Genomic DNA, 27,266 nt, shown 5'->3' with positions numbered 1-27,266 from the left:
AAATCAGCTGTGTGGCATATGCTGCCAAAACAATAGCTACCAGATTAGCAGATGGTATGTTGTGAATTAAATGTTGACGCAAAACCCAGACATACCACTCAATCCTCTCTTGACACCAAAACTTATTTCCCTACTATTTTTCTCACCTCATGATATTTACACACAGCAAAAAAAATTCTGTAGATACTCCATCTGGGTTTAGAAAGGACAAGTTAACCTCCGATATCCTATTAATCAGCCATCTTTCAAAAAACATAATGCAGTTTGATTACTGCAAAAGAAAACATGGAGCGAGTGGTTCTGAGAGCCTGAATACCTCTACGTTTATGTTTGTCCCTCTCTGCCTCCATGGCTGCAATAACCAGACGCTCCACACTCAAAGTCCTCTCACACACCCTCCAGATGCAGAAAAGTGTGAGCTGGGGTTGGCCAGTCCAGAACTACGTAGGTACTAATCCACCAGCTGGCTGCAGCTAATCCTCTGTAATATTATCCATCACATCTCAGTTCTGCCCGCCTGTTACCTAGGGGAGCACGAATCCGTGTCTCTCCCTACCATCCAGGTATTGTTTTTTCCAAAATTTTAAATTTCTACCCTTCTTTCCAACGTGGCTGAAACTGCCCCATGGCATTGAAATCAGTAGAGACAGAAAGGGAAGCACAAGCAGGCAGATGCGATCACATAGACTTTGTTTCCTCTGGACGCTGGGTAATTTTATTAAATTTTATTGTTTACAAATAATAGAAAACAGAAAACCACTGCAAAGCGGCATTTATGTAACCAGGAGTTTCCACACACCTGAAATCTTGAGTTCAGATCTAAACACCAGAAACTGGATGCTTAAATCGCAGCGTAATTTTCCTGCTCTAACTGCACTTCCAGAGACGCATCTCCATGTTAAACACCTCTTCCCGATCCCGGCACTTGGGATCAACAGACAGGGGAATCTCACCGCTTCTCTTTTTCCATTTCCCACATTTAAAATCTAATCGTCTGAGTACCAAGATCTGCACCAACTGGACGAATCACGTACAGTTCTCGGAGACTTTACAGGAGATGACCAGGGACCGGCATTACCGGGGGCCAACAGCCGCTGGCCAACGCCTGCTCCGGGGCCGTGGGGCGCTGGGGCGGCCCGGGCGCTGAGGAGCGGTGAAGCGCTCCTCTTCCGACCGAGCCACCTTCTTCCCCCACCTCCTGCTTATTAGTTGGGGCTGTGCCTGGGGAGGAAGACCATAAGCCCGGCCGAGGACGACACGGTCCTCCCGCCGCCAGCCGCCTCAGGGGACGGGCGGGGCGGGGCGGGGCCCGGCCGCGCTCCCGCCTCTCCCGGAGGGGGCGCAACCGCGCAGGCGCAGACTCGCCCTGTGTGTGGTGTGTCGTTGCCTTCCCCCCCCCCCCCCCCGGCGAGGGGCGGTCCCGTGTGAGGAGAGGGGTGAGTTAGCGGCGCGGGGGGGTGGGCAGGGGGCGCGCGCGGGGTGGGCGCTCGCTGGCCGCGAGGCCTTAACCGTTAACCGTCACCCTCCGCCTCCTGAGGCGCCGTTGGACCGCGGCGGCGGCCTGGCCTGGCGTGGCCTGGCCTGGCCTTGCCTTGCCTTGTTCTTCTCGTCCCCGCCGAGCTTTTCCGCTGGGAAACTGCCCCCTTTGTCCCCGGTTTAAAGCCGGTAGCGGCGTCAGGAGCCCCTTCACCGCCCTGAGGGAGGTTTCTGCCCTTTTCCCTTGCCGGCTTCGGGGTTTGTGCTGCTCGGGGGCCGGTACGGGGGAGTCAGGCTGAGCTGCTGGGCGGCTGCGCCTCGCGTATGGACTGTCGGAGTGCCACCCGCTGCCTGGCAGCCCCTCATGCCCGTGTGGTGGCCTTTAGCCAACCTCCGCGCTGCCCTGGCCTCCCTGCTGTGCCTGGGGCCTAGCGGGAGGAGGCCCGGGGCGATTCCTGCGTTGAGTTTGTGAATCCTATCCCGGAGTCCCCGGCTGTGCTCCACTAAAGTGTAAACTACGGAGCGGGGCGTCCTTAGCACCGTGTCTCTTCTGCCCCTCAGTAAACGGGGTTAACCAAGGGCATGTTTTGTTCACCTTTGCTCAGGTGGCGTCTTGCAGGTGATCTGCCCCTTGTGTGTAAAAGTGAGACCTGCATCCTAGGGCTGCTGGGGTGGGTGGATAGAGTGCACTATAATGGGGTGTGGGCCGTCCTGTCACATGTAAGGTTTAAAAAAAAAAAGTTCCCTGGCATTGTCTTTTTAGCCTGTGGTCTGAAGCCTGCTACTCAGTCCACAGGTAGCTAAAGCATTAGCCAGAGGCGTGTAAAAAACCCCAAGCCCATTATCAGGAGACTTATATTTGCTGTATGAAGATCTGCATCTCCAAAAGTTAATTTTAGGATGCACAAAATTGACAAGATTGAAAATCAGTGTGCTTAAGCTGGGAATGTTAGGTAACACCAAAGGCAATCGCTAATATATATGCAAAATTTATGCTAGAAGACAAGCTGAGTGCGAACTCATACTCAGTGAATGTAGTTCTTTCAGATTTTTATAAAAATGCATTTATCTTTCATTCTGTTTTTAGGAAGTATTCAACATCAATTAAAATGTCTTCCACCAGACCTCCAAATGAACAAGAAACACTCAAAGAGAGAAAACCAGGACTGAGGAGTGTTCAAACAACTATGCTCTTCCGAGCTGTGAACCCAGAGCTTTTCATTAAACCTGTAAGAGGCTCATTCTGAGAGAAACTAACTATGCTTGGAGAGACACGGTTGCTTTAAAATAATCATCACAATTCTGTGTGCGTTATATAACCATCTCTTGTTATGCAAACCACTCAGTAATGTAACTAAAAATATTTTTACTTTTTTTCCACACTGATTGTTAAGAGCTCAGAACATTATGTTGTTTATTCCAGCTTTTAATTCACTGTCATGTTGTCTGATTCTTTTGTACCTAGCCAGGTTGCTTTCAGAAAGACTGTTTACAGGCATATTACCCATGTTCTTTGACAGGTTAAGTAATAAGAGTCCCCTTTCATATTTAAAAGGGAACAAATCATAAAATGCAAGCTTTTTGATATGAAGGGAGGGGATTTTTGGTAGCTTTTCAATATTTTGGATTTTTCTTTTTCTTGCTTTTATCATTACGTTGATGATACTTAGGTTTTATTTACACTTGCAGAACGCAGCAAGACTGGATGAAATTTTGTGCATATAATACAAGTAGATTTTGTGGTGATAATACATGATCTGGTTTAGAGGAATATAATCAAGGTTGCTTGGCAGGAGCAGAGTGCATTGACCCAGTAGTATATCCAGATGAATTCTGTTAGAAGTTTGTAGTTGTTGCCTTTAGTAATTGGTTTTGGCCTGCTCATTCATGCTCAAGCAGCATTTGCGACCAGCAAAAGACAGAGCATCGGGCAGTGCTATGTTCTGTCTCCAGAAAGAGTCGTCTTTTTCAAAGGGAATTCCTTTTCTTATCAGAAAATCGAGTCTCCCTTCTTGCTGCTTGTCAAAGTCATTTGGATCAGTCTGCAAGAAGGCAGTGATGATTTTTGCAGATGTCACAATAGTTTACTGTTCACTTTCTAAGCTAAGATAGAAGAATGTAATGTTTGTGCTGAATGAAAAATGTTTTGACTAAAAACACGTACTAATTTTTTTTTTCCCTGTCAGAACAAACCTGTGATGGCATTTGGACTCATAGCCATTACCCTCTGTGTGGCCTACCTTGGTTATTTGCATGCAACAGCAGAGAATAAAAAGGACCTCTATGAAGCAGTTGACAGCGAGGGGTCCAGATATATGAGGAGGAAGACTTCCAAGTGGGACTGAGAATGTAAGGAAGGAAATCAGCAAATCAGTCACAGAACTTTTCAAGGCAACTACTATGTTTTTCTCTGTCCATTGAAATAACAGATAAATGTCTCTCTTGCTATTTAATCCAATTTACGTTCCTTTATAAAATGCTGTGCCTGGACAAATAAATTGCAGTTAAGATACATGCAAACATAAAAGTGATTTTTAGAATTGTTACGATCTCCACAGTATGCCAGAAGACAAATTACCTCGGACGTGCCGTCAAGACTGGTAAATGCCTTAGAAATTTACACGATAGTTCAGCTCACTTCTCTGTTTGCTTTGATTAAGTGAAACAGGGATTTGTTTTTTATTTTTTAAATAGAAAGCATAATGTATTGTGTGTGAAGGGAAAAAGTTGATCTGTTGAAAGTTGATAATTAACCATGGTGCAAGTAAAATAAGGCAAGAAAGATCTGATAAAGCAGTCATTGAAGGGTTTTATTTAATAAAGGAATTTGTAAAATATTGGCCAAAATAATCCTTGGATGTTAATATACTCTTCCTTACAAACAAAAAAAATAAATCAGTAGCTAGATACAGGAGAAAAAGTGAAACAAGTGTCAAGAGAAAGGCAGGAAGAACTCGGCCGTTACCTTTCCTGTTTGGCATCAGACAGCAGATCAGTGAACACACCAGTATCAGCTTGCCAATTGATACGTGTAAGTCCAGGTTAGCCAGAGCTTGTGAGGTGTTCTTGACTGGTCAGCAGGACTAGTTTATTTAAGCTGCATTCAAAAATTAAATTTCTCTATATTGCAAAGTACCTTATATAGCATTAATTTATTATAGGTTACTGAACTCAAAATAAGGAATGGAAAGTCTCTAATCAACAGGCTCTTACAGACACAGAGAAAAGAACGTATCCACCTGAACAAGCCCAGTCTTGCCGAACAGCCCCGCATGCAAGTTGGAGGTGGCCCCTCGGCAGTACGCTGGTTGGTGCTGCCGTGAGTGTGGCTGGAGGGCAGGCGGGCGTTGTGGCGTTCCTTTAGCACATGTGGTGGTCAGTCATCTGTGAGCCTTTACCTTGAGCAAACTGTACAGGTGGGTGCTTTCCTGTTACAGCACTGGCGTCTTCTCCTGTGAGCTTCTCTAGCTACTTTGGTGTGCCTGACATTTCCTAGATGGTATAGAATCTCATTAACCAAACTCCAGAACGTGTGGTGGGAGGGCGCATACCGGGCCGGGCCCTTTTTCTACCACAGACCCTTATTAACATTCTGGTTGCATTTTTGCATTCAGCTCCTCATATTTACAGCCCCATCAAGGGCTCAGAGGAAGCTGAGAGACCTCTCTCTTAACCTCTGCTGGCCAAGGTGGCTTCTGTCAGGCCAAAGAAGAAAGAACATGCAGGGACATCTGCTTTGCCACTCTGGGAATTGCTTTGGGTTTTGTTATCAAAGGATTTTGTTATGAAAAAGGTGACTGACTGCCCTGAGCGACAGCAGTTGCTCTATGGGATTTCTCTGTATCTCCCTCTAAATCCTTCACTTTGAACCTGTGATTTTCCTCCTGTTTGTGTTTTATAGTTACCTGTATCCTAAATTCAGCTGGACCTTGGTTTAGCTACCTGCTTCCTGAGAAGGGAAGTGAGCTCTACCTTTGATAAAGCCATTAAAAAAATAGCATTTTTACAGCCTTTAAAAGCGTATTCCCCTCTGTGAGCCTAGCTGCCTCACAACAGCAAGGTCCTGGGCAAATCCAAAAGCTTGCAGGTGAGGAAACCACTTGCCTTTTGATTGGCAAAGGCATTTCCAGGTGAACTGATCAAATATTCAGAACTATCACATGCTGTGCATATCCTGTAGAATATGTTTTCTTTGATAGGATGTGATGGATCTTTAGAATTAACCTGTTCTTTTAAAAAGGGTCACACAGGATTTTAGCTCTCTCCAGTTTATGAAAATGTACAAGTCTCATATGTTTGTGTGAATTTAACTAAATTATTCCAAAATCAGCACTACAGTAAGGATTTTAACCTGTTTTTCCGCAGGCTTTTAAAATACACACTTTGATCCTTATACCTGCAGGTGATTCAAAGTGAGAAAGCCCAGTCTCTCATTTTCACATATTTGGGAATAATGCAGGATTTGGGTTCCCAAAATTCTGAATTACATTTTGTGAAGTGAATATGGATCTGGAAGTTACTGGGGGAAAGGAAGCGGGGGGCAGGGGGTGAAAGAGAAAGGTGTGGGACTGACTGGGGCAGGGCCTAGGCAATCCGCATGCCAGTGGCACTTCATAGAAAAGCTGTCTGGGATGGGGCCTCTTACCTGTTGGCTGGAGTGAAGTCCTGTTAACCAGGTCAATTTAGAACTGCCCAGGGTGAAGGAAGAGTGAGTATTTAGACTCGTCCTTATTATTAAGGAGCTTCTCTGTATTTATTTGTGGCAGCTGCTGTACAGGTAACTCTCTTAATGCTACTAAAATTATATATAAAAGGAGATAAAGCACTGCAAATACAGAGAAGAATGTAGTAAATTATGGGTGTTATAGTATCAGTACTGGCATTTGCTGTTTTAGGTACCTGATTTATATTATAAAAACTATGTGTGTATGGGGATTAAAGGGAAAAAAACCCACACAAGCAAAACTACATTGGTAACAAAATTTGTTTGCTTAACTCTGAAAGCACGGCTCCCCTTATGCATCTGGAGGATAAGCAACCAGCACCAATACAATTTTTTTTGTTCCACTTTTCTCAATTTCATCTTCAATACAGTAATATTTATCTACAATGGGTGGTAGCTGGCTTGACAGGAACTGTGAGTCAAAATGATTTCCCAGGCAGACGCTCTTTCAGGTTTTTGCCAATTCCTTACTGTCTGTGCTGGCTTTCTCATCTTTACCAAGAACAACAACAAAAGGCTATGATTCAAATATCTGAAACAGTAGCTATTGTACTGCTCCTAAAATCTCCTTAGACTGCATGGTTTGAATAGGAATTGTTGACATTCAACAACAAAAAAATGCATTTAAAAAGCCAAAGCCTGCTGTGACGCTGCTTAACTATTAGGAGGGAAAGTTAGTTCTTTGTGAGCAAAGCCAGCCCTGCCCAGTAACAGTTGCTACGCAGGGAGCTGTATTAAGGCAGGAAGGGGTCACTTCATACAGACCTCCCTCATCATCTGCCTACAGCATGTTACTGAGTTGTCAGCATGTGTGAATCCTAATCTGAAGGCAAATGTTTCAGCTAACTTGGTAAAAAGTAATGGTCCATGATTTTTCTCTCTTCACCAGCTTGCATGTTTTCTGTAGCAACAATAAGCGTTTTCCCTGCAAGCAAGAGATCTATCAGGAATAGAGTTCTGACATTTTAGTAACTGTATTACAGAAAAATACTAGAATACCACAATGATTAGAAGTCCTGATCTGGACTCCTTTGTTTGTTGTGCTGTGTGTTCAAAAATAATACCACCACCACCTTCCAACGCTACTTGTGATTGGATTCGGGAGTATAAGCCTTTCAGAACGCGGTATTACACTCATCGTGATATACTGGGTAAGTTTGTTTCTGAAATCCTTTCCTCGCAATCTGAGATTTAGGAAAACTCCAAGAGCTGTTGTATCCATCTGTTCTTGACAGTCATGAAGGCATTCACATCTTGGTAAGAAAGAACTGTGCTTACCTTCTGAATATTAATAAATCCAGTATATTCAGAGGGGGGACAGGGTCAGCTGTCCTGTGGGTGCATGAAGGCATTCAGATTCGGGCATAATGAAGTGCAAAAGAGAACTGGCTGTAAGACCGTTAGCAAATGTTTTCTAAGGCTCAAGTAGTTTGGGAAGAACTATGCTTGACTTAACGTTTGCAAAGATCATCCCCTCATCCTTCAACAGGACACAGCTGGGATGTTTTATCCTGAATCCTACCTTATACCTGGTTCTGGCTGCTGACCTTAGATTGAGGCTCTGCAGAGCCTCTTGAGGATTGTTTTTTTTCTGGCATGCCACAATCATAACCTCAACGATGAAGGAAGGCATATGGTAGTACTCATATGTTTGAGGATCTAGCAAGAATCTGAAGTATCTTTATATGTTACGCCTAATTGTCATAGAGGTTTCTGATCAACAGTGTAAAGTTTTGTAGAAATCATGTTTTGCATTTTAATTGACATGCGTTGTGAAGAGGAGTGTGCTTGGTTTCTATTTTAAACAGTATCGAGAGATGATCAGTGTACTGAGAGTCCCAGCAGCAGGGTGAGTGCCATGCATGTCTTGGAACATGAGGCTTCAGCCCTGTGTCAACACACACAGTGTAAAACATGTCCAGAAGGCCAGAGACAGCCTCTTTAAAAATTATTTTCTCTTTACTGCTTAATATAATGGACTGGGGAAAAGCTATGTGCTCAGAGCACAACGTGCTTGTTGCTAAGATTGTTGGACTTCTGTCCACTGTTGGACTTCTATTTTGCTGATTTAAATCAGTTGACCCCTTTGTCCTGTCCTGCTACTGTTTTGCATGTACTTTGTGGTAGCTCCATGAGAGGACTCTGCCCACCCATGTGGAGTGGGGCAGAAGACTGGAGTGAAAGAGGGAGACTTAATCCTCCTGTGGCTGTGTGAAAGCCAGATCTCCTGCGGCTCTATTCCTTTTTCATTTGCCTTTATAATAACCCAGGAAAATGTGACTCTCTGGCCCTGTCAAGCACAGAGAATGGGATCCAAAGCAATGTGCAGGCTTGGCATTGAGTAGGTGTCCTGGTTTCAGCTGGGATAGAGTTAACTGTCTTCCTAGTAGCTGGTACAGTGCTATGTTTTGAGTTCAGTATGCGAAGAATGTTGATAACACTGATGTTTTCAGTTGTTGCTCAGTAGTGTTTAGTCTAAAGTCAAGGATTTTTCAGCTTCTCATGCCCAGCCAGCAAGAAAGCTGGAGGGGCACAAGAAGCTGGCACAGGACACAGCCAGGGCACCTGACCCAAACTGGCCAACGGGGTATTCCATACCATGGGACGTCCCATCTAGTATAGGAACTGGGAGGTGGGGGCGGGGAATCGCGGCTCGGGGGACTGGCTGGGTGTCGGTCGGCGGGTGGTGAGCAATTGCACTGCGCATCATTTGTACATTCCAATCCTTTCATTATTACTGTTGTCATTTTATTAGTGTTATCATTATCATTATTAGTTTCTTCTTTTCTGTTCTATTAAACCGTTCTTATCTCAACCCACGGGTTTTGCTTCTTTTCCCGATTTTCTCCCCCATCCCACTGGGTGGGGGGGGAGTGAGTGAGCAGCTGCGTGGTGTTTAGTTGCTGGCTGGGGTTAAACCACGACAGTAGGAAAGGCAGAGGCGGAGGAGCTGAAATCCCACGGTTGGGGGGGCAGTTTTGGTTTGCAGAAAGGCATCTTTACCCACCTCCCTCTGCAGTGGCTTCTCTTCTGGGCAGTCCTTGGTGCTGAAGACCAGCCTTTCAAATGAGGTAGCAGGGCTACCTGTTTGCTTTCACAGCATGTCCACAGGAGGAGATGGTGATGCTAACATCTTATTTAGACCCCATCCACATCACTAAAGGGAGCGTCGCTGGCCTAGGCCCCGTGAAGCAGCGTGGCTCACCTCCATGCTGCTTCGCTCCCCCTTTCTGGAAGGGATTAGCTGTCCTCTGGCAGCACTGGGGCTGCTTGGGCCCTGGACGGGCACAGCAGCCCTAGAGACAGAGGGATTGCTTTGTATGTGCATGCTCTGTTCCAAACACCTGAAATACTCCGCCATATCCCCCTGAGAATATTTATTTTGTGCCCCAAGAGTGGCATGAAGGAATCTGAGGGCATCTCAGGGCAAGAGACCTCACTGAAAACCTTGGAGGACTCTGAGGGCACAGGGAGCCAAAGAGGGCACCGTCTCACCCGTAGCATCTAAAAGGAGCAGAGCCATCCCCCGGGCTGCCGTGAGGTTCGGTCGCAGACAGAAACGGGTGAATCATTCCCAAGAAAGCTGAGGACTGACCTATTGCTTGGGCTGTGTGGACAGCCATCAGCACAAGGAGTCAGGAGGGACACCCGTGATGCTCTCCTGTTGTGCAACCTTGCCTAGGAGGTGAGAGTTGGGTTCGGCACCTTCCTATTACATTTATGGAACCGCACAAGCAATAGTAAGTGTGTTTTCCTATATGTGCAATGAGGGTGCATGTTTTTGATTTTTAATTCAGCTGTGGAGCCAAGCAAAGGGGTCGGGAGAGAGGCACAGGTTCCTGCACTTTGGATGTTTGCTGTGCATGATCTGCTTGTGTTGACTGTGCAGAGATTGGAGCAGACATTCAACAAGAACAACATGAAAAGAAGGAGGCAGAGATACAAGAGCGCATTGAAAAAATGAAAGCTGAACTTTGGGCTCAGGTAAATTAAATTACGCTCCTGTCATTTAAATTATGATTATTCTTTGGAATAATTGCTATAGCATAAAGACAGTCAGTAAAGAACTTTGAGGTCACTGCTGTAGAGCTGTCATTAATTTCATCTCCTTCTTTGTTCACAGACTTCTGTGTGCACCTATTTCTCCAGTTTCTGATCACAACAAAACATACTTTGAATTAATAACAAATTTTACATCTGGTCTGAAAATGGCCTCTAAAGCACACAGAAATTATCGGTTGCTAAAGCTGTTCCCCATAGTGCTATATAAGATTCTGAAACTGCCCTTTATGTTACATATATGTATAGTGGTTACGACCGAGGCGGCTCAATGCTATTGTGTGGCCATGTTTTAACAGGAATCACTGCCATAAAATTGCCAAATGGCCCAAAATGTATTTTGCCATCTGGTTTTAAATTTAACTTGCTCTGATTTCTTAAATAGAAAATACAGAACTATTGCTTATGTAACCTCTGCTTCATCTTAATAGGATGTTAATAGAAGGTGAGCAGCTGTACTTAAATAATAACTTGTTTTAAAGGCTGAAATGCACAAGGAAGATGCAGTGGATAAAGCTCTCAAAGAGGCAGCCGCTAACCACAGTGCATTTGTACAAGACCTTAAACAAAAACTTGGAAAGGAATTAAGGGTATGAACCAGTTTGCTTTCATTACTGTGGAAATAGCCAGCATGACAGAACCATGTGTTTGACAACCAAGAATGTCACTCTACTTAAAAAAAAAAAAAAAGGGGGGGGGGGGTTTAATGCTTGCCGTAACCAGGACCTTCATTCATCTGAGATTTGAACTCTAGTGCCAGGAGAAGCACTTGGCTGAAAGATGACTGGCTTTGTCATTGTGGTAGATGAGATGTGAGCTTGAGCTAGCTGGATTTTTAATTCACTTTCAGCACATTTCACTTTTTTTTTTTTTTTTTTTTTTTGTAATCGAATGAAGTTTGTGGACTTCATTGAAAATTCCTTGTCAGGCCTTGATTCAGCCAGCCACTGAAACTGATTAGGTGCATTTCTTAAGGGCAGTTAAATACAGGCGTAACTTTAAATCTGTCCTGACGTTTCATGCCCATTGAAGCTAGAAAGGTATTTAACTGATTTGCTGAACCTGGACCCTCAGTGGGGTGAAGGAGAAGGAAAACAGCCAGCATATGTATGTTCCTAAATGAAGCACACCAACTGTAGCTTTGAATTTCTATATATGCTTAGTACATGCTTTATATGGCTGTTTGGATAGCTGAGAAAAGACTCAGAGATATACAGAGAGAAAGGAAGGCAACTGCCTTCTGGATCTGAGCCTTCCTGCTTTCTGCACCGCTTCACAGGGCTTTTTACCCCTAGAGCATCCGAGCACTCTTCAGTCAGGCACTCTGCAGTCCATCTAACACCTGTCATCCTTAGTCTTGCAGCCTACCACTGGCGGATGAAGGGTGCACAGAGTGTTTTGCTTTGGAATTTTATTTTATACAAGTTTCTAAATAGCTATCTGTTTATACTGCAGGCAGTCAAAGCAATGGCCTTGGCATCTCAAGAGGAAAAGCAGGGAAGTTTACAGTGGTCTTAAGTTTCCAGCTGAGTTCATTCCATTATATGGAGCTGTTTTCCAAGGGAGCTCTGTCTTTTGCTGTGATAGCATCTGCCAACAATAGCTGGCAGAAGCTCAGTTCCTCGTGTTTAACTGTTCAATTACTTGCCGTAAGCCTATTATATATCTTCGTAGACCTGAGTGCTCAGGATTTGAACATGTACCATTTGTCCTGATAACATTGGCTCCAGTGACTAAGGACTAGGGAGTAGATACAGAATTCTACAGTTGAAACAAAATAAGAGGCAGATATTACTAAAGTAATTGCAAGATGCTTTAGATTTGGTGGTTTGTGTTTCTTGCAGTTAATTTTAAGAGGTGTCTTAACAGTGAGCTAATTGCTCACTAGCAGCCCACTTGGAGAGGTGGTAGCAGAAAATTTACTCAGCATCTGTCTAAGCAAACAGATAGTGGCAGCCAATAAGACATGAATGAGTGATTGAAGTGTTTTTACGTGTAGGATAGGCCAAAGACAACTGCTTTCAGCTGGTAGCCTCAGGAATAGCTTTTTGCAGCAGTGCTGATGTGGGTGTTCCACTACCACTAATGGTAAAATGGCTTTACTTAGGCTGCTTGTAGGCAGGTCCATTATTTGTCACTCCTCATGACAGCAATAGACAAACCACCAGTATCCACAACAATACACAGAATACAGAGCTTATAGTTGGGTGTGCAAAAGATTTATGGCAAACCTCATGTAACTCTGCTCATCCTGTATGAGAAAACCCACCAACATCTAAGCAGCCAGAGCTTTCCCAAGAATGTCTTGCCACTTCCACAGAGGATGTGCTTGTCAGGGGGTCTTGGAAAGAACTGTGCATGGTGGCAAAGCGGTGTAGATCACTGAGCAGTGAGTTAAGTGGGTTGGATTCCTTTCCTGGATGGTCAGGCTTGGCATGAGTTTGGCATGGCCTATGATGGCAACAGAGGTAGATTGGTATATATTTAGTTGTCTGAGATTCCAGATGTATCTATGTCCATCCAGACCACCTAAGATTAGTGTTGTCATACCTTTATTTATCAGCCCGAGCAATATCTTGCTGACAAGCATACCAAGGACCAGGCTTCTTCTCCATCTCACTCTAAAACCATGTCACTGGCCATGTGAGCTTGTAAACAAAATACTTGAGGAAACTTTTTTGCACCTTATGTAGAAAACATGGATGATGTGGAATGATGCTACAGTAAGTCACTGTAATTGCCCCATAATATTTTCCTGAAATCTGTTCTGCTGGGCTTTGCCGGGGATTGTTTAAAGACAAATGAACAGTAAGTTGTTGTCACTACTTACATCTACTTTTAACTTTGCTTAAGGAAGAGGTGAGGAAGGCGAAGGCAGAGATGCAGCAGTACATGGAGGATGAGCAGAAGAGAGAGGCTGAAGCTGCAGAGCAGCGCATGGCTCACAGAATTCAGTGCACCCTCATGGAGTATGCCCGGGAGAAGATGCAGGCGGTGGCCGAAGCCAGGAAACAGGAGAGGGAGGCGGCCCTGAAGGAAGCAGCCAGGCAGCACAGGTGCTCTTAGTGTTTCCCCTGACTTGGCTGGCAAACATGCTCTGCTAAAGAAAATGACTGGGATTGCATGAGTATTGCTCAGATGCAGGTCTTCTAGGAAAAGACCGATAGACCCTTTAGAAAAAAACGTATTTGGAAGTGTCAAATGACCAGCAAGAGTTGCAGGCTTACTCTCTCTCCCTGATGCCCCATGTAGAAATAAAACATATTTTGTTCCTAAAAGCAAGTATCACAAAGCCAGCCAAGGGTCAAAATGTTTTGCTTTTTATGGCTGATTTAGAGTCATCAGAAATAAATATTTCAGGGGCCTATTGTGCCTTTCATCTATGCAAAACTGAAAAATATGTGTTCATATGGAGATCTGCAGGGCGCAGGAGATTCTACCCTTAGAGATTAAGTGTTGTGAATGAAACAGCTTTGATATCAAAATAATAACACACCCCTCTCCCTTAAGAGTAGAATAAATCTCATTTTTTGAAAGCACAAACAACAAAATAATACTATACACTGGCAATTAAAAGATCAGTTCAGGTGTGTTCCTTTGTAAGATGCTTTTTTTTTCCTGAACAGTCTCACACTTAAGTTTTTGATCCATTATTTAATACCTTCATTTTCACTATTGAAAAATGCCCGTTCTGACAAAGATAAACCACCTTCAGCATAAACTTAGCTGGTCTCTTTAACTTCTCATGTTAGCAGAGTTCTGCGAAAATATCTCCAGCAAAGTGGAGGGAACAATAACAAAGGCCAGAAATTGTTTTCTCTGCATTGAAGTACTCTGTTCAATAACCTTAATGGATGCCTGATGCACCATTCTTTACTTGTCCCTGAGCCAACTCTGGTGAATAGCACCCATAATGTTTTGACTACCTAGTATAAATTATATGTTTTAATAGTGACTTGCTAGCACAAAGATGTTCTCCGTGCCACTTAAACAAAATTACAGATGAATCTGTAGTCTAGAAATCATTCTTAGATTTCACTTCAAGACAGCGTTTTTACTTTGGGGCAGAATTGTTCAAAGTCTTTTTGAAAATCAGTGTGTACTTAAGTGCGAGCTCAAAAAGAGACCTGAATGAAGAGTGAAGTAGTAATCCTTTATATTTTTAATTTGGAAGAAAGCATCATTAAATTATCACTGGATGTGACACATGCAGAAATAGAATCTTCTGCAGCTGCCTTTCTCTGCGTCATCAGTGGCCTTCTTTTACCCTATTTTGTTTCAGAGGTGAAATCATCAAGTGCTGATTTCATGTATATTTGTAGTTGAATAAGAGAGGTTTTACAACAACCTGAATAGACTTAAATTGTTTTTTAAATAATCTTTAATAGCAGGTGTTCCCTACAAATCTTTTCTTCTTTTTCTTTTTTAAATAGAAAGCACTTAGAGCAACTCAAAGAAGAAAGTATGTTAGCTGAGGAACTATATCGTAAGAGTATAGAGCAATTAAACACAGAAAAATGTCATGAGTTTAATATTGCCCTGAGTATCACACGAAAAGAGAATCAGATTGAGACTGAAAAACAGCTCAAAGAAGCAGAGACCGTCCATCTTGATGAGCTGGAAAAAGTGATGGCTACACTGAAAGCAGCAGAAGAACAGGTAAAGACTCTCACACAACAACTGGAAAAGATGACAGATTGGAAGGACAGCCTGGAAACTGAAATACAAGCAACAAGACAAGCTTTTCAAAAGTATATTGATGCCACATTTCCTAACCTGTCCCCTGGACAAGCAGATTTTATTCTGCCATTCAGAAAAGCATTTGAGCAGAAGGAGACCCCAGAAGAAGCAGAGGACAGTGACAAGGAATGTAAGAGAACTAGTATTAGAAGTGCAAGATTCACAGCCATGACTAAACAGAACTACAAATAGGTGATGCTGAAAAATAAATTCATTTCTGTTCACTGAATTATATCAGTGTGGTTAGAATGATACAGAGAAAAATGACCACCACTATATGAAATAATGAAGTGATGAGCCATGCTTAGAAATTATGCATCAATTTTTGTTTTGCAAATGCTAGGGTGGAGTTTGGAACATGTAGCACTTGAGGAGCTTCCCAGTGAGTCCTCCTTGAGAAGGAAAAAAATCTGAAAATCTGGTCAGAAAATCTGTCACTTAGTTAAGCATCAGCACTTGGACTGTGAGGACTGTTGGTTCTGCCCCTGAATAGTGGGGTGTGGAGTAAGACACACAAGCTTTGAACACCTGCAGCTTGGGTTCTGAGATTTACAGGGCAGTTATTCTATGTAACAGTGTGTATGTCTATGTAGAGTACTTGCAAGTGAATGTTTACATGATCTGAAAACTCACCTGGCTTGAGAGACAGACAGCTGTTGGGCAAAAAGTGTGTGCCAGCAGGCATGCAAAATAATTTTCCTGTGGGAAGACTCAAGTTTATCTATGCACACGTGCTTGAAGCCTGCGTGGCTTTAGGCCAGCTTCAATACATCGATCAGATCTGAGGTTCAGCCTGCCTCAATATCTGATTTGTCTTCACTGTGCAGTAAGACTTCTCACAGCATTTGCTTAATATTCCCTAAAGCTTTGGGTCTATCTCATTTGTTACCTGTTAACCTGAAAACACCGTCTAGCATCTTGAGTGTGAGCTAAGGAACGTAAAGGAGCTGGTCTTTACTGTAGGTGATAGGAAGTATAATATGGTGAAGGAAACTCTCTGTAGGCATCTTGTTTAAGGGAATTTTTAAGAGAAGTCTGTGCAGCCTTCTTTTCCTCATGCTCAAAAACAACACCAGAGAAGAAAAAAGCAGAATAATCTCACAGATAGCCATCACTCTACCAAATTAGTAAGACAAGTGAAGTCACTGATTTCTTGTGGAGCAGTTTAATTCATATAAAATACTTTGAACAGATATTTGGCATTCTCTGGTACTGTTTCTGACCTAAATGCCTGTAAAACCTTACCTCACTGAATTGTGGAAGCTCTTTCTGTGGGGAGCTGATGCTCCCTGTTCATTTCCCCTCTTATGCTCCCGATGAAAAGCATCCAAACTTCATGCTCACAGTTGTCTAATCAAATGCATAAACTGCACAGAGCCCAACATAAAACTCATGTTTACATTTTAAAAGTTCTTCAGCAGTCTGAAATATTCCATAAGCTCTATAAACCATTTTTTAAAGAAAACATTTACACATGCATTAAGCATAAAAATCTTTTGAAAGTACAGGAGTAAAGTACTGGAACTCAAGTACTAGCAGCTGCATCATGAAATACATAAAGCTGATGAGTGATCTCTGTTGGGTTAGCTGATTAAAGGCTCACCTCAGCACACACCATGGAGCCCAGAGGCACAGCGGCAGCTGGGGGGAACCCCAAAAACCCAGTCAGAGGAACGAGCCTCCAGTCCAGCCACATGGACTGGGAGTGAGACCCACCACCATGAGTCAACAGGAGAGGCTTTCTAGAGCACCTTGCAGACTGAGGGTGGATACAGCCTGGAGGTATGGGACTTCGTATGGGATGCAGGGAAGAGCATCTTGGGATTGTACGGGCATTGTACAAAGGCTTTTTATGGGATGTTTAGGGAAAGAAACAAAGGTGGGGAAAGGGGGATCAAGGTAGTTTGGGGAAGAAAAAGAGTGGGAAAAGAGAGGAATAAGGGGATAAAAGAGGCTGGTTACATGTGAACGGGCTGGTCATAGCTGACCATGCCCTGAGCCTGATTAGTGCAGTCTGTCCTGTCTTCCCATTGAACTAAATTTCTAACTTTTCCTAGGTGCAGGGCTTTCTCTGTGTACATATATATGCGTGGAGGTCTACCTGCCAGCAGCTGGAGTTGGACCACAGATGACAGGGGCTGTGGGCTCAGGGTGCCAGCAATTGGAAAGACTGGAGTGCATCTTATGTGGGTACGCATGTCAGTGTGTAATTACTAGCAAATATCAGGACAGGCTAGCTGACAAATAGGCTAAGAGGGGTGGGAGCCAAGTGATGGAGTGGCCATAAATCTAAGATACTGGAGACACCAGAGCATCTGAGATTTGGCTACTTGAGAGAACCAGGTGGTCAAAGCCAGTGACTGGAGAGGCTGTGAGGTCTGAGGGTTGGCTGCTGGTAAGGTCGTAAGTCTGGACCAGCTACCAGACATGCTGTTTGCCTTGTTTGTCTGGGCAATTCTGCATCTTGCATATCAGAAAACCAAGATGATAATGAAGTGTTTCAACTCCCTTTGAACAAACAGTTCAAGTTCTCTTATAGTGATAGATAAGTAGGTTTTTTTGTTCTTCTCTACTGGGAAGGATACAAACATCATATAGTTCTGCAGTGCCTTACTGTTAGCATTTGTTTCAGAAAAGAAGAAGTCACCCCGTCTTTACAGGCTTAGCCCACATTTTATCTGGGATACAGTGGCTGGTACAGACCGTGGCTGTCTACAAGGGTAAGTGTTCTCTGTGATGGACCTTAGTCATGGGTACCTCAGTCATCCAGACAAGACCACGGGCCCCTGTGAGTGCACATCCCAGGCCCCTCCTGACCTACAGCCTTGGGGGCATGTTTGGAGACACGCAGCAGGGGCTCAAGATCTGGTCAGCTGTGTCTATACATCTATATACTGCAGGCACGTTCTGGGGTGGACTTACTCACCAGTGTATGCACAGCACATACAGCATGTAACAGTCTGTCAGACACTGGCATTGCTTCTCATTGCTTTTTGGAAAAGGAAAAGCACTGGTTTACTGCTTTCAAATGTCAAGGTGAAGTTGTGTTGGCTCTGCTTAGAAACAGCATGTCCTCTTAAGTCTGTGTGCTTGGTTGTGTAGAGATAAAAAGAGCCACAGCTTGGCCTAAGTGATTAGCTCTGCAGTATAAATGGATAGACAAGATAGCAAGCAGTAGAATCACTATGGGATCTGGAGGGCAATTGCCCATGGACACTGGTATTTCAAGGAAGTATTTTAGAAAGTATTGTATCTAATTAAGCCTGATTTAAGAGATTTTTTTCTTCTTCTTCTAGTTACACTCACTGCACAATATTAATTATGGTTGACTGGCAAGGTGAAAAAAAGGCCGTTTTTCATATTCTATAAGTTTCTGCATGTCAGATATACTTAACTAACGAAATCTGTGAGTACACGAGCTATTGGTAGCTAATAAAAATCAGGAGTTCAGACATACAAGCAAGCCTTTCATTGCATGAAGCAGAGACAGCATATGTTTGTTGGCTTGATTTTGTTCCTGTTTGAGAAGGATTGCAGCATGAAAAGTAACACTACCCACTTGCACTCTGAATCAGAGAGAGTGTGAATACATGCTTTTTGACTGTTTGTCTGAATGATGCAAATAAAGAAGCTTTCAGATAACATCTGGACGTTAGGGTGCTGGTGATGGCACATACTGATGGCGGAGTGCATGAGACAAAACCTAGAATGGGGAGCTGTAATGCTGCAATGAATAATACAGAAAGCAGGATTTCCTTATTAGTCATTCAGGAGATGTCTAAAATTGCCAGAAAGTACCATAGTCTCAGGAACAGTGAAACTTTCTGTCTAAGGCAATGCTATAAAAGACTGAAAAGTGGGTTGTCTAATTACTGTAGCCCAGAAGCTGAACTAGTAGGGAACTGTGGAGTACAGCTGATAAGCGGCTAATTAATAAACTAGAGACATCTTGCTCGTTAGTCCCTCAAAGCTCTGCCGAAGAGATCTGTGATGTCTTAAAAGGAGGATATGCAGATTGTGAAATGTCTGAATGCCTGGCATGGAGAAATGAAGTGTGAAAGGAACTAATGATGCTGGTAACATTTGGAGTGTGAGTGCACGCTGTCTGTGTGTGTGAGGCGATTAAGAAACCGCAGCGCCTCATGGACAGCTGACCGCAGAACGAATACGCTCTGTCTATGCATGGATGTAGTGTACCCACACAGATATAAACCCAGTAATTGTGATTTAAGTTACTGATGTGATTTCCTTTGCTGGGCTTAATTAACAACAGCTCGGTGTTACGTTTGCTGCTAGTTAAAATACAGATTGAGTAAAGGAATATGAGTGACTAATCACAAAATGTATCAAGTGACTGGTGGGAGATGCAGATGCTGGAATAACTGGCATTGATATTGGCTATTAATACACTACATGGGTGTTTGGGGGATATCTAGGCAGGGTTCTGCCTGGGGACATGTTGGCAGTCACCAGAGGGAAAGACAAATCCTAGAAGGAAGACTGGGCCAACAACAATGATAGGAACATCCTAGGGAGTGAGGAAACCTGTGCATCCTCCATTGAAGTTTACTGAGACCAGCAGTTAACACGCCACCTTAGCTTTCTTTGGGCCAGTGAGCAAACCAAGAGTTAGGTAAACAGCTTGAATAACAACAGCTAGTAAACTAACTCCAAGTAGAAGGATAAATAAAATTGCTGTACCCCAACTGTGACGTGGCCTGCCCAAGTCTTCGCACTTCTAGCTGATCATCAACAGTTTGTCTTGTTCTTATTAAAACAGTCTCTAGCACTTTGTTTTGGCTTCTTCTAAGAGTACGGCTGTCTTGTTCTTATTACTGGATCTTGGCTTTCTTTTGTGTACTTGGACTTTTCCAACATACAGCTGCAGTCCTCTTTTATGCTTGCCCTAAAACTTGAGTGACTAGAAAAAATCCTACCCATCAAGGTGTCTGAGCACCATATTTTTCCATTATTTTTCTCATAAGATTACATTCTTCCCTGCTCTAGTAAACTTTCCAAAAGGCACAGGCACTTTCAGTTTGTTTATTTGAAAACTTAAGCCACACTATAAATGGAATATTGCTGGCCAAAGTTGAGCTCCACTTCATTCTGTCTTCTCTCACAGCTTCTCAGGAACTTACACTGCTGATGCCAGATTAGTTGCAGGGCTCTGGGTATTACTGCTGCTAGCCACAAAACCTGTAGTCCCTTCCCTGTGCCGCCTCTGGCATCCCACAATGATTCCTGATTGTTACGGTTTGGGGTTTTTTTCCTCACCTGCCAAGTACTGCAAGTATGAGGTTTTGGAAAAGAGTAGTTTAACTCTGAGGCTAGCATCTGAGCTACTTTGACTCTATGCTTAAGGTGTTAACCATCTTTGATATCTTTCTGATAGTCCCTCTTTAGTATAAGGTTTATAATCCTGATTTATACCCAGTTCTGATTTTCAATATGAATTTAAAAGTTAGTGACCTGGACCTTCAGCCTTAAACTTCACCTTGAAGAGTCTTATAATTTCATTGTATCGGTAGGAATCTGATGCTGACACATTTAGCTATTCTAGTGAGCACCTGAAGCCCTTCTGTGACATTCCCTTTAAAATACTAAATCTGTCTGTCCTTATTTCTGGGTCAGCTGACTAGATGTTTTCATCTCATCCATAAAACCTGTTTTCTGCTATTCTGCTTCTGGCTGTGTCCTGGTTTTGCCTGGGATAGAGTTAATTTTCTTTCTAGTAGCTGGTATAGTGTTATGTTTTGGGTTCAGTATGAGAAGAATGTTGATAACACTGATGTTTTCAGTTGTTGCTAAGTAATATTTAGACTAAGTCAAGGATTTTTCAGCTTCCCATGCCCAGCCAGCAAGAAGGCTGGAGGGGCACAAGAATTTGGGAGGGGACACAGCCAGGGCAGCTGACCCAAACTGGCCAAAGGGGTATTCCATACCATGTGACATCATGCCCAGTATATAAACTGGGGGGAGCTGGCCAGGGGGGATCACTGCTCAGGAACTAACTGGGCATCAGTCAGCAAGTGGTGAGCAAGTGCATTGTGCATCACTTGTTTTGTATATTCCAATCCTTTTATTATTTTTATTATTGTTATTATTATCATTATCATCATTAGTTTCTTCCTTTCTGTTCTATTAAACTGTTCTTATCTCAACCCACAAGTTTTACTTTTTTTTCCCAATTCCCTCCCCTATCTCACTGGGTGGGGGCGAAGTGAGTGAGCGGCTGTGTGGTGCTTAGTTGCTGGCTGGGGTTAAACCACGACAAGCTGAACCACCTCACCACTCACATTTGGTGACTTTTCAGGTGTTGCATCTCATTTGTCAGTTACGAAGGACATTTCTAATAGCAATAATAATCTCTACTTGAATGTATCCTTTCCTATATTTTGAGGAAACTGGTTTTCTGTATACTGTTGTATTATAAACACCTCCTTTGTATATAGGAATGAAATTTGGAGTCTTCTGAAATAAAGGTCATTGTAATAAGAGGAAATTAATTCTTAGAAAGGTTACCTGGACTAGAACATTTGATTGCATTAAACCTTTAGAGCTAACTGTCATGAGAAAATGACTGAGGAGTCGACTCTCAAAATACTCTTCAGCGGGATACACATTCTCTCACATTCCCAGCCTGACTTGATAAATGATCTACATAAGCTGTTGTTTGCAGACATAGCTTTAAATAGCCTTGGAAAGTGTCTCTTGAAGGTCCCAAACCTCTTCCTCTAAGGTCTAACATCTTACTTCTGACAGCCAAATACTTGCTTTTTCTGGCTTGTGACTTGCACTGGCCGCAAGGATGGAGGAATCAAGATGCCAACACTTGTTAACTAAAGTAAGCTAGCTAGAAGGTCTCCCTAACCATATTTTCTAGATTCAAAGCTTAATTCAGGTGTGTTCAACAGGCTTTCATAAAACATGAATTCAAACAGAAGTGCCCTTAGATGGTGCAAGTAACGGGTGTGCAAGTAACGGGTGTGCAAGTAAATGCATTACTGCTGTTCTCATGCCCCATTCCCTTTAACCTGACTTCTAACCCGGGAGATATGGTGAGGGCATAACAGGTATGTTCCTTTGTTCTCTGTGTCACCGCAGTGAATCCTGGTCAGACCACCTGGATACAAGCATATTCTTGATTATGAGTGCATGGTTATGAGAATGTGAGTAAAACCAATTTTGTTTTAAATTAAATTTGCCCATGAAATGTAATACACAAGAGAAGAGCCCTTTGTGTTTGAGGAAGAGGAGGGTATAACACTGAAAAGGTACTGCAAAGGGAAGTCATAATGCTCCTTCAAGTCTTTTCATTAGTTTGTTGTTAAGTAGAACCAACCTGCACTCTCAAAGCCAATGCTCTCTCAATTCTTGTTTCACTAGATAAAAAAAGGAGCACTTTTTCTTTTGGGCACCAGCTCACAGTATTTAAGGCACTTTATGGCTAAGGTTGCTTTACAATCCTTATAGTAACAAACATGGGTGCAAGGTAATGACTTAGAAGTGAATAATTTATACAGTTCATCTGGTACTTCAGCAGAAAAAGTATGAAAAATCCATAGCAGAAACATGTGGAGGCTCTTGCCAAGTTATAGTAGGACATGCCATGGCTGAACGTGTGTGCAAGTTGTCTGAAGATGGGCAGTCCTAGAAAACAGAAAGTGTAGCTTATGGCACTTATGAAGAGGATCTTTATGAAGAGTTGCTGGCAAACACTACAGGAAAGTGTCAGAAAATATCTGAGGTCTGCAAACTCGCTAACCCAAAAGAGCCAGGGTGCATGTGTCTCAGGTATGTCAAAGCACTAACTAGGCTTGAAACATTTCCAGCATTGGCAAGGCTAATGTCTCAACACCAGCTGGGTCAGCACTGAATCTCCAGTGTCAATGTTGCTCAATGTACTGCAGGGCTACAAGGCAGCATTAAAGATAGGATCCTTTGCGGGTAAATCTTCGTACAGGCTCTCCCCATTTGTACAAAAGGAGGCTTTCCTCATTAAAACTGGGAAGTTACTCTGAACTTGGAGCTACATGTTGAAAACAGATTGTGCCCCTTCGCTTTCTGAATCAGGTAATAAAAGCACCCTCACCTTGCTAAACAGACATTAGCATTACCTACAAGTAAGGCCACATTTTCACAGAATGAAGTGTCCCATAGTAAAACTGGATTAAAGTATTGTCCTCCCCGCCCCCCTGTATACTGGCCCAACTGTTTGCTGTGGTGCTGTGAACTGGATCAGGGACCTGATTCCTCTTTAAAAGGGGAGAGTTGAGAGTCTAGGCAACACAGGTATACGTAGATCTATTATAAAACAGGACCTTTGCTCTTGATTCAATAGAGAACAAGGTAAATGCTTGCTGGCATGTTTAATGCATTATCATCAGTCATGTGGGGAATGCAGAGGAGGAGCTGGCTGTTGCTGTAATGTTTGTGTTAAGCTTTTCCTAAACTCTTACACCTCTGAGATTGATTCTGTTTTGGTTTGTGTTGTGTTGGGCTTTTTTTACAAAGCTTGTTTCTCCACTAGAAACTAGAAGTCACATTAATGATCACTTGTGAATAATAACTTGGATGAGTCTAGGCTTAAAGTTAACTGCCTGAGGTGTGTTTCTTTACAGGGCAACTCTTGAATTCCACAACAGAAAATAAAACAAACTGTAAATGTGTTTTACTTTTGACTTTCATCAATAAATATATTTAACCCAAACTTTGCATCCTTGTGCTAATGAAGAAGAACCAGAAAGCAAAGACAACAGGCGCCATCACTGGGATGAGGAGGAGGAGGCAGTTCAAGGAAATAAAAAATAGCTGTGTCTCCCATTTCTTAATGTGTTTAATCAATATCAGAAAATAGCTGTTAAACCATTATTCTTGTGACCAGCTTATATTAGTTACCCATTCTATTTAGGGACTGATTAAATATAAACAGTAATTTGTCTATGGATAATTGAGAATGGAAACTGGGTTACATTCACGAATATATATACATTCAATAATATCCATCTCTTGGTTATTAAACAGATAGTGCTCTATATAAGACTTGCTGACCTCTCCTGAATAAAGACTCCTAAATGGTTTGGAATACTCTATTTGTTAATGAGAGAAATCTGATCTCCATCACAAACTGGACTGATCCTTTCTTCTGTTGCAAACCACATTAGATGAAACTGATTGCTGTAGTCAAGAGCAGAAACTTCCCATGCCATTTCACAAACCATGTGAAAGGAACTGTGTTTCAAAGCATGACTCGGATAAGGCTGTAATACTCAGTTCAGTTCAGTAAGTTGAGCTTTGTAAGTGAAAGCTTGGAATTACTAACTTTACTGCCAAGGAAATTTCTTATGCCTTTAATTCTGCTGCCAGAAGGGGCTGCATTGGCAGGGTACTGGAGAGTTCCTGGCTGACTTTGTTGGAAAACTTGCAATGTTACAGAAACCACCAGCCACCCAGTCTGCTGCATATGGGACATGAACTGTAATTCGCTGACATTATTACTGGTCAATTAGAGATGCACCCGTGTGACTGAGACCTTGATCTGTGTCTATGCTGTGCAAGCTGACACATGCTCTTGCAGGCTTGCCAATTCTGAACTGAGCTCCTTAGAGACCATCCTCTGCAGGGCTTTCACCGAGGACAATGAGGATTTGGATTCCTTTCATAGTATGATGTGGGACCACTATGATCTCGCCAGAGGATTCCTGGAAAGCTGCCAAAAAGACAGCAAAACTTTCTTTTATTCCATTCACAAGGAAAATAACCTGGGATTCTCTACGCACACCGCACCAGCAGAGCTCTTTCAGTACGTGCCCCCAGTCTTTTTAGCTTTAAATCCAAGGTTAAGATGTTGGAATGTACATTGTTCAAAGATCCTCCTGAACAAAAAGCTTCTAATACTGTAAAAGCCTGAAATCCTTAGTTTCATCTGTTCCTGTGCTTGGTTCTATCTAAGCAGCAATATGTCGAGTGACTTGGAGTGGGTCTTGAAAGTCTGGCAGTGGAAGAGGACATTCATGGTGTTGGAAGACTGCTTGAAAGAACTGAGCTCATTTGGAAGTGAATAATATGGGTTCAACTCTATAAGCCCTATAACTTTCTAAAGTCCCTGCTGCTTGCTTCTTTTTTTTCTTTACTAAAATTATTTTTCCTTTGAGAATACGAAAACTGTGTATCTTTCTTTTCCTCTAGTAAGAAAAAAATGGCTTTTGGATACTGTAATCCTGAACATAGAAGCAGTATACATCTTATTTTAATTGCCTTGCAGCCTTACGTAGGAAAAAAGAGCTCTGCTTCTGCAATTTACTGATCTGTTCTCACCCAAATACTGGCACAGGAAGCAGACTGGAAAACCTGGGAGGTACGTTACTGTCTAAAGCCCAGGGGAAGAGCAAGAACCATTACGACCCCACAAGGAGAATGGCAGCTGGTGTTAGGTGGTGGCTTTTTCTTGGTTCTCAATGTGTTCCTGTCAGACCTCTTCCCTCTTGGACAGGAAGTGTTTTGGTAAATCCAATTTATGGCATTAAGGAGTGTCTGAGTTCAAACATGCTGTGAGGATTTGTCACTATGAGCAAGGCTCCCAGCGCTGCTGCAGATCTCCTTCCACAACTCCGGGCACTAATGCTCTTACAGCACCTTCTAGTGAATTATCTTTTAAAAGTTGGAATTCTCCTTCCAGTAAAAAGTCTTGCTGGCATGATACTAACCATAATGTGCTGGAAAAGCTGGATGTCAGCTGGTATCAGTGTGACTTTTTACTGAGGCTGGCAAAACTCTTCTCCTTTCCCCTTTGTTTGCAAGCTATCTTAATGAGTCTGATATGTGTGGACCACAGAAGTGGTGAGTCTGCTGAGACTGATTCTATGATTCTGTGACTTTCAAAAGAATTGACAAGACTTTAAGAGCCACTTTCTTGAATGTATGCTGGAGGCAGGAACCTCTTGAAGAATATTTTGCAGCAGTTTCTTTCTCCCTCCCCCTGGAAGTGACCGTCATACGGTGTCAGTGTTTGTGCACACACGGTATGTATGCAGAAGGGAGGCACCACAACATTTTCTTTAAAGTATTTCAATGGTTTCGACTTATCTACTGGAGTCAGAGCCAAGGAACCAGAACCAGCACAGAAATGTGTGAAATTCTGAGGAATTATGATATGCATATACAGTCATCTCTCTGCTTTATTTCACCCTCACACACACCCCCCCCACGCTGTACGCATAGCCCATTTTTCTTACCTGTTTTATTTTCTTCTCTTCTTGGCTCCTAATGGTGGAAATGTTCACTCTGCTACTGTCAGTACAGATAAGAGGGAAACCTCTTTCTTTAGCTGCAGGCCTCTAGTTAGCCCCAAGTCTTCCATGGGACATGGAAACAGCTTTTTCCTTCACATGCTGGTCAGAAGCCCCTTCTGCAGCTCATTGCAAGCCTGCACTGAGTTACCAGGGTAGGGAATTTTTTACAAGCAAAGTAGTCCGATGACTGCCTCACCCCACAGATAACCACAAATGTGGGTGCTAGGAATATCTGTCTTCATTAGAAGTAGGGGATGCAATACAGGAACAAAGCAAGAGGCTATTTCATGTCTGCCCTGAACACAATAACATTCCAGTCTTGTATTGTGTAAATGTTTGATCTGCTGCTCTTATTTTAAGGTGTGGCTTGGATAGGTTCTGCTTGATTGGGACATAATCAGGTTTACTGCCAGATATGCCCGTTGATATGTAGTTATTAACTCAAGCTTTTGGGGAAGTATTACATTGTGGGTGTTTTTCAGGCACTTTTCTAGAAGAAGTCTGATATAGAGAGGATACAGATCTTAGCAGGCTGTAAACTTATATACTTATTTTGATATTCTATATTTATTTACCCATTTAGATGTCCATTATCTAGAATGCTGTGAAGCCTCCAGCATAAGCAAGAGGTCAAATAAATGACCAGTGGTCTTTCAGCAAAACGTCCTTCCAGATTTTCACAGCTACTTTTGAGAACAGTTTGTGCATTCAGCGCTGTCCGCAAAGCTTAGAAATAAGCTTTAGTGCCAGTGTGGGCTTCCTTCAAAAACTAGGGGAAAGAGGATATTCTTCAGTGAGAAGTAAAAAGGGATGTCCTTTTGCAGAGCAGTATAGCTGGCTGGAGGAGGTGAAGGTCTTCTGAAGTAAAGAATTGTGTGAATTGCAGCCACCAGGCTTAGAACTGGCATGAAAATCCTTGCTTTTCTCAAAGTGTCCAGTTTTACAAATCTGTAAGTTACTGCTTTGATAGTGTA

At 42.8% G+C, this 27,266-nt stretch overlaps 2 protein-coding genes and 1 long non-coding RNA gene across 5 annotated transcripts; all 3 read left to right on the top strand.

Moving 5' to 3' along the window:
- Positions 1–1,417: 1,417 nt before the first annotated feature.
- Positions 1,418–4,326, top strand: SMIM8 (small integral membrane protein 8). The gene is made up of 3 exons (XM_052781569.1): positions 1,418–1,436; positions 2,564–2,705; positions 3,663–4,326. The coding sequence occupies exons 2-3, from the start codon at positions 2,586–2,588 to the stop codon at positions 3,819–3,821; spliced, it is 279 nt and encodes a 92-aa protein (XP_052637529.1). The 5' UTR covers positions 1,418–1,436; positions 2,564–2,585; the 3' UTR covers positions 3,822–4,326.
- A 134-nt stretch (positions 4,327–4,460) lies between these two features.
- On the top strand, positions 4,461–15,230 carry C3H6orf163 (chromosome 3 C6orf163 homolog). Of its 3 annotated transcripts, none has more exons than XM_052781561.1 (6): positions 4,461–4,892; positions 5,091–7,350; positions 10,089–10,183; positions 10,741–10,848; positions 13,112–13,314; positions 14,692–15,230. In XM_052781561.1, the coding sequence occupies exons 2-6, from the start codon at positions 7,203–7,205 to the stop codon at positions 15,188–15,190; spliced, it is 1,053 nt and encodes a 350-aa protein (XP_052637521.1). In that variant the 5' UTR covers positions 4,461–4,892; positions 5,091–7,202; the 3' UTR covers positions 15,191–15,230. The 3 variants fall into 3 exon arrangements, 2 of the variants coding, with proteins under 2 accessions (XP_052637521.1, XP_052637522.1); XM_052781562.1 differs by having other exon boundaries at positions 4,461–5,269; positions 5,378–7,350; XR_008234328.1 differs by lacking the exons at positions 4,461–4,892; positions 10,741–10,848; positions 13,112–13,314; positions 14,692–15,230 and adding an exon at positions 10,323–10,561 and having other exon boundaries at positions 7,233–8,544; positions 9,130–10,183.
- A 1,174-nt stretch (positions 15,231–16,404) lies between these two features.
- On the top strand, positions 16,405–20,476 carry LOC128139346 (uncharacterized). Its single transcript, XR_008234335.1, has 3 exons — positions 16,405–16,780; positions 17,062–17,188; positions 17,659–20,476. It is a non-coding gene; the product is annotated as an uncharacterized LOC128139346 (long non-coding RNA).
- Positions 20,477–27,266: the final 6,790 nt, after the last annotated feature.

This window comes from Harpia harpyja, chromosome 3 (genome assembly GCF_026419915.1).
Source record: "Harpia harpyja isolate bHarHar1 chromosome 3, bHarHar1 primary haplotype, whole genome shotgun sequence".
Lineage (NCBI taxonomy): Eukaryota > Metazoa > Chordata > Aves > Accipitriformes > Accipitridae > Harpia > Harpia harpyja.
The sequence above is the reverse complement of the archived record's forward strand: the minus strand, read 5'-3'. Positions and strand labels throughout refer to the sequence as shown.